General features: G+C 24.5%; 1 protein-coding gene across 1 annotated transcript; it reads right to left on the bottom strand.

Moving 5' to 3' along the window:
- Positions 1–889: 889 nt before the first annotated feature.
- Positions 890–5,659, bottom strand: LOC145842906 (muscarinic acetylcholine receptor M3-like). Its single transcript, XM_082950381.1, has 4 exons — positions 5,416–5,659; positions 3,180–3,324; positions 1,530–1,713; positions 890–994 (listed from the first exon to the last, which is right to left on the bottom strand). The coding sequence occupies exons 1-4, from the start codon at positions 5,657–5,659 to the stop codon at positions 890–892; spliced, it is 678 nt and encodes a 225-aa protein (XP_082806507.1).
- Positions 5,660–7,706: the final 2,047 nt, after the last annotated feature.

Genomic DNA, 7,706 nt, shown 5'->3' with positions numbered 1-7,706 from the left:
AAGTACGACGAAAGTTTTCATTGCAAAGCCCATAGCAGAAAGGATTAGCCGTGCTGTTTAAGTAACAAAGCCAGTAGCTTATGGTCCAAACGTACGAAGGTAGCTGCACCTTTGATAGGGCCACTACAACTACTATTAAGCTGTAGGGTATCCACAAAACAATAAAACAAATTAGAATGCATTTAAGCAACAAGATGACCCTTCTCTCACGAATAGCTCGCTGATGAGAGGTGACAAGGGTTTGAGTTTTCATGCGGACAATTTTCTTCTGACCGCTATTACTGATACAAAGGTTTTCATTAGATTGTTTTGTAGAATTTGTTTTTAAAAAAGTCAGCTTTTTATTACTTTTTTGCTTAAAAGGAGAACTTTCACTTTGGCTATGGTACCCCGAACAGGAACTGCACTCTGGTTTGTAGGTAATTTTTTCATCGTCTTTGTTGATAGCTTCTTGTGGTAAACCAATGTCAGCCCGTCCCAATCTTATACAAGAACTGACAGCAGAATAATGTTGAATAGAACTAGTTATAGATGCTTTCTGTGCAGCTATCAAAATTCCTGCTGTACTTCTGTTTTGTTTGTTTGTCTTAGTTATAAAAAATACACTAACTTATTGTAAGAAGAGTATTTATTTAGAAGTTTGCTATCTAATAAATCGTATAATAAACATTCTTAAATTATAATTAGCTTTTTGAATTAAAACAAAACTTTTTTTTAAACAAAACTATTTACGTTTATTAGCCAAAATATTTTTGAGTCGCTTAATCAAATGTTTACTTTTACCAACTTCAAATGTGAGTATAACGTTTTATATTTTAGTTTTTAATATTTTACCTTATTAAAACAGTGCTAAAATTCAAAGAAAGCCATTAGCACGTTAACAAAATACTTACACTCTACGATTGTTTAGCTTTGTTATGACTCTCCAATAAAGTAAAGACATTGTTAATGCAGGCAAGTAGAACGCAATTAGTATTGTTAAAATTCCAAGAATCTATGAAATTATAAATTTATGTAATTGTTTATTTTTTAGAAAATAGCAACAATGTTAAGTTTATTGTGCACAAAGTAAGTAGCATAGTTTATGATTAAGTTTTACTAAAATTTAATTTAATTGTTTTGTTTTTTTCTGCTTAAAAATTTTAAACAAAAACTTAACTAAGTGTTTAACTAAGACCTATAATGTTCAATAGTTTTAACATACGGTAGTTTAAATTTATTTGAAAATTGTCAAGTAATTTATTGTACAGAAATATGTTTTGTATATATTATAAACTTTAATTATTACACACCATAGCAATTAAATAAACTATTTATACTTAAAGTAACATAAATTTATATAAATGCAATTTACTTAAATGCATCGTTAAATTAAAAAAGTGTTAAAACTGAAAAACTTAACTGTAAAAAGCTTATTAGAAAATGTTAGAACGTCATAAAAGTTTTACATTTTATTTACCTTGAGTTGCCTTCAAATTCTTTTATAGTAAAACATAAGTTAGTTTTTGAATATTTTTTTTTTAGCGCACCTTGTTTTCTATAAAAGGTACTTGACAAGCATTGTCTTTTACAACTTCAGAGGTATCCCACCAAATAACAGCTGGACCCCACATCAAAAAAGAGGTTGACCATACTAAAACTATAGCTACAAACGCATTTTTGCGTGAGTTTGACCATCTTCGGTATTTAACCGGCTTTGTAACAGCAAAATATCTGAATTATATTAATACTATTTATCAGTACTATAACTTTTTGATTTTCTGAACGATAAAATTTTTTACGTTTAAGTTTTATGTAATATATGATACACTGTTTAATTGTAAATACAGTATACTGCTTTAAACTAAATTACAAATAGTTATATTCTACATACTAAACGAAATAAATTCCGTAATAAGAAAAAAAAAACCGTCTATACAAAGACAATTTCCAAAGTCTAAACATAAAATATTTAAAATTTTACTTTGTTAATCCTTAAAAGTCATATAATATACTTCTTTTATGATTTGTATAAAAAAAACATTTAGGGTGGTATAGGCATCAGCTAAACTTTTAGATACTTTTCTTAACAAAAATCAAACAGCTAAAAGCTTTAGTATAAACTAAATAAGTAAGTCATGTCTAAGGCTTAAACTATGAGGCAAAAATACCATTGCAACATAAATAGAAAACTAAAGTCTACAAGCAGAAAACTTAATATAAATCAAAACAAACACATATTTTTTTAGTTTAGAAGAATTCAGAAGCCTGTTTAAATGATCTGTTTCAAATTTGTAATAAATACAGTATGACTCAGTTAAGTCGAAGAATGTTAAAGTGATTACGTAATTAAGATTTATGACAATTTATTAACGATAAAGTTTTATGCTATGTAATTACTCAATCATGTATAAAAGTCACAAACTAAAAAATAAACAAGTTTCCTTTGTTCTGCAACTCACTATCAACTGCACAACTAAGTAGAGAGATTGACTTTTCCAAAAATATAACGTTTTAGAAAAATACTTTTATTTGTTGTCTTTAATGTAATCTAACGGCTTATACATATTTTTTTCAACTTATTTTTTAGACATATCTTTAAATAATTAAAAAACACTTGAATATTAAGTAAATATTCTAAATGTACTTTACGACAAGTTTTATGAGCTTTTCTTATATAGAAACAAACCAAAAAACTAAATTTGTTTTATTTTTTGAAGTTCTGATGGATATTGTTAATTTGTTCAATAATTAAACAAAAAAATGTTTTATTACTTCTAAGTTGTAACATTCTATGTTAATTAAAAAGTCCTGTTTTAAAACATAATTTTTTCGGTTTTTTATTAGTTATCTACCGAATCCACAAATAATCGTTAAGCTGTCAGATACAACAATGGTAGTTTTTTTTTCTAATAAGAAGCTAATAACTTTTACATGAGTTTTGTTAGCTATAAAGTAATAACTTAGATAAAAAAAGTAAAGTGATCTACCGAATCCACAAAATTTTCGGATAATATTTTAAAACTAGGATATAAAACCGAATACTCGGGTACAGTAGATATGAAATCTGGCTTATTTATAACTAACTTCACAATACTCTTTAACTGCATATTTTTGATATATCAAATTATCATAACTCTTTTTAAATACATAATATAGTTTTATCCATCAGAGCTTTGGTTGAAATAAAATAAATTAACCTGTCAACACATATAACTAGCAAGTTCATGACGGAAGAGTTGGAAGCTGTGTAATCGACAACCAGCCAAAGTTTGCACATAAAGTGTCCCATAGTCCATTTTCTTTGAATGTTGTACACAAGAAAAATGTTCATTGAAAAAGCACCTTTCAAATATAATTGTTTTTAACAAAATGGTTTTTACAATAACAAATCAGAAAGAAAAACTCTAACACTAACAAAAAAAAGGTTTGAAAAATTATTATAAAAAGAACTATTAGGTTTTGTGTAAATAACATTTTTGTAAACTTTTATTAAAAATTTTTGTACATTTTTACAAGTATAATTAAGTGTCGCTACATAAATTTTAAGTTATTGTTTTTAAAGTATGAATGAAGTAGAAAACTATTTGTAAAACTTTAGTAAAGTCGGAAGTCTAACGAGTCAGGTAAATGCTTAGATATAGTTTAAATTGAACAAAACTAATATATAAGTAGGAATTGTGCGTTTGTCTTGGTAAATAATTTATTTTGATGATTAAAATGTACAACTTGCAATTAAAGCTGTTTTAACTTTGAGAATAGCCTTTTTATAATTTAGTAACTATAAAAAAAGTTTTAGCTACGTAAATGTAAAACAAAAGTTTAAAATTTTTTTTACAAAACTTTACTTCTATGTAACATAACTTTACTTCTATTTTGTTCGTTGGTGTAAACACTTAAAACAATAAAAAGTTCAAGCCATATGTTTAATAAATGTAAAAAAATCGAAACTTTAGTTCTTTTCTGCATTATTAATTGTTTATAATAGGGGCGGCAACATAACTTATTTAAAATAGGTTAGTTTTCTAAAAATTTTTAATACGAAAGTGTACAAAAAAAAAATATTACTAAATTTTTAAAAATTTTCACTCAGTTTCTCTACAATCCCATTTACTCTTGAAGATCACCTTAACTTATATGGCCAACTAACCCTTTATCGACCACATTGATTAAATGTGAAAAAAAATTGTTTCTTTTTTGCTACGACTACTGGTAACGTTTATAAAGTTAATGTAAAAAATAAGAAGTTTGATTCTGACACAAGTTTTTTCGCTACAGTCCGTACTCAACAGGAAACTTTGTTTAAAAAATGCGTACATAAAAATAGGAAGATTAGTTTACTAAAAATATTAAGCTTAAAAAAAAAGTACAGCTTATAATAAAAACTCAACAGTACGTTTTCTTTTAAAAAGATATTATATTAAAAGTTATTTAGGTTTGAGTATAAAACTACAATTTAAATTTAAACTTAAAATATTTTTTTTTGCTAAAATAATTTCATATTTTCAAAAGTGATCCCAAATTATTTAAAATAAAATACCTAAGTATGACTTTGAATCTTTAAACTATAAAAAAGTTAAAAAATGGTTAGACTTAATGATAAATAATAGTTTGTTGATTACATTAAAATGTTTGGTTTTTACTTAAAATCAATTTTTATTGTCAAATAAAAAAAATATTAAAACATAGTTTTAAAGTAAATATACTTAAGCAGTTATTAACAGGTTGTAAATTCAAAAGATACTCAGTACTAAACGTTTTAGAAATTATTTAAGAAGTAAACATACTTATTGTTTTTACATTTATTTATATTTTACATATGCACAAAAATAAAAAGGGCTATAAGAAATATTAATTAGATTGTTTTAACTTTTTATTACAGATTATATTTTCTTAATTAAAAGTCATATGTTTTTGTATCGTTTTTTATTTTTAGACACAATTCACTTCAAATTAAATAATCTAATGTCAGAAAAATTAAATTGTTTTAGCTATGTAGAAAAGTCGTTAAGTTTGATTTCTCAGATCAAAATAGAAACAACTTTAAAAGTTACAACTTTAAGTCACGTTTCAAGTTGCAAAAATTTTACATCTAATTATTTTAATCAGAATTTTCTACACGTATAAATATGACTAATAACATTTAAACAAAATCTTTAATTAAATATACACATTTTTTGAATTTTGTTCTATGAAAAGCTTATACATCAGCTAAAAACTGATAGGAGAAGTTAAAAAGGTAATCTTTAAAAATTAATTTTATTTGATTTTAATATACTGATGCATTTATATGTTGGAAAAGTAATATAAAGAAACCCTTTATCGCGTTATTACTTTGCTAAAAACTCTTTGTTAGCTTATTTTTGTAAAATATAGCTTTAATTTAGCTGTTGACAAATAGATAGTTCTTTTGTTTGATAAAAATAGTTTACTCACCTATTATAAAGTCACTGATTGCAAGGCTGAGAATGATAAAATTACTAAAATATCTCAATGTCGGGTTGACGAAAAATGACAGAATAACTAAGAAATTACCAATCACTGTGACAACACTACATAGCAATGCAACTACTGCTACTATGCATGTCTCGGTGACGGTCATAGGTTCTGTATCCTCATAGTCTACTCCATTTACTTGTATTGAACTACTTGTTTGATTTAAGAAAGTAGGTAATGACATGTTTTCATTATAAATTATTTCCTTAAGATCACTTTCATTTCTTTTTTGAAACTTATAACAATTATAACGCCTCTGAAAAAAGTATATATTTGATATACTGTTACTACTTATATACATTTAAAAACTTTTATACTACTTTACATAGTTTTCTTATCTTAAATAATTTTTTTATAAACATAAAGTCTAAAGACTACACTGTGTTGCAATTATATTCAGAGAAAACCAAGTAAGACTTTTGTAACACTGAATTCAAGTTATGTTCGCTTTTTTTTTTCTTTCAAAACTCTCTCCTTACTATCATTGGTTAAAATATATTAAATTAAAATATTTATCTAAAAATTTGTTATATCTGTAAGGTTTTCAATTAATTAATACATATCAAGTACAACTTAACTTTTTTTGATTGAATAAAAGCTGTAAGAAATGAAATCTAATCATCAAATTAAAGTTAAATATACTTTAATAACAAACTAAGTTCTCACCTGTTAACTACGAATATAATTTTACTTAAACTTACTACATTACTAGCTCAGTAAACTTTATCAAAAAAATAGTATAAAACAAAAAAACAGTGTGCTATCCAAATTCAGTTGTAATTTCAATAACTGTAAAACTAAACATGAACGATAACTTACAGAATATTAAATTATTTTTTTAATTAAATTTTCAAGACTTAATGCGTTACTTTAGTCTGCTTAAAAACAAATTTCCTTTTTTTTTTTTTTTTCATTGGGACTTTGAAATTTTTTGAAAAAGTTAATTATTTAAATAAATTTTATTTTTCTTTGCAAATACATAAGCTATAAAGAGTAACGAAATCAGTTATGCGATAAAATAAGGTAGAAATAAAAGTTTTTTATACTCATAAACTTCTTCGAAACACAATTAAAGACTCTAAAGAAAGCAAAGCAAACAAAAAGTTTATAGTTAAAAGTTCACTGCATCTTGAATATGTATGTTTTCAATGTTCATACTATTAAAGTTACGGCTAAGTTTTTTTACACAGCGAATGGAACTTTTTTAAGGACAACATTATATATGTTTTAACTTATTTCAAAATCTATAGGCTACATTTGTTTTATGAAATATAAACTTTTCCATCTCAGAACTTAGTTTTAAGTTTTATGTTTTACTAGTATTTACCTTCTTAATTACCAACTTACAAGTAAAGTCATTTAATACGCTTCCATTTAAATGTTTGAAAACTCTTTCTTAATAGAGTTTATTTTGTTGAATAGCTTTGTTTAATCATTAAAAGCTTTGTTTTCGCTTTGACAAAAGAATACTTTTGTTTAAAAAAAAAAAAAAGTTAATTAATATTTTAATAAAAGTTTTCTTGATGTAAACATAATAAAACTTAAAATTACTAATTATCTATAATCATTCAGAATTTTTAAATAACAACGTTTGATTTTAACCTTAACTACTTTGTAATACAGATTTAAGTTGATAAAATTCTACTAAATTTAGTCTTAGCATTAAAAGATAAAGAAAAGACACTATTAGTAGCACTTGGTGTTTGCAAAATAAATTTTAAATTAAGCTATAAATTTTTTTTACTCCATCTAAAATATTAAAACATTGGTTTTTTTCTTTTTTATGCTGAATTTGCATAAACTTTTTGTCTTAATTAAATGTATGTCATTTTCATCGACCTTTGTATAAAAACCTTAGTTAACTAAAGTATGCATCTGATAATTGTTTTGAAGCATCAATACAAATGTGTCTAAACAAAAAACTTTGCAATTTTTGTATAATGCATTTTTAGTAAACAAAAAAGGTGTTCTCTAATATGCTTATTTGTAAGTTTTATAATAAAATGTAGACACAACAAACTTTAAAAGATTTTAAGTGTCACTGACTTCTCTTTAATTTTTTTTTCATTTAATTTTTTTTTACAAAAATATATACTTTATAGCACGTGTATTAACAAAAAAAAAGTCATATATAAAAATTGTTCAGAGGCAAGCTAAATTTAAGCGTAACTTACAATAAAACTGTAAGTTAAAATGATTAATTGTAATCATTTAGTTTGATTTTCTAACTT

The sequence above is a fragment of the Thalia democratica genome, chromosome 8 (assembly GCF_965202585.1).
Source record: "Thalia democratica chromosome 8, ktThaDemo2.hap1.1, whole genome shotgun sequence".
NCBI lineage: Eukaryota > Metazoa > Chordata > Thaliacea > Salpida > Salpidae > Thalia > Thalia democratica.
Note: the sequence above shows the minus strand (reverse complement) of the source record. Positions and strands in the feature narration are given on the sequence as shown.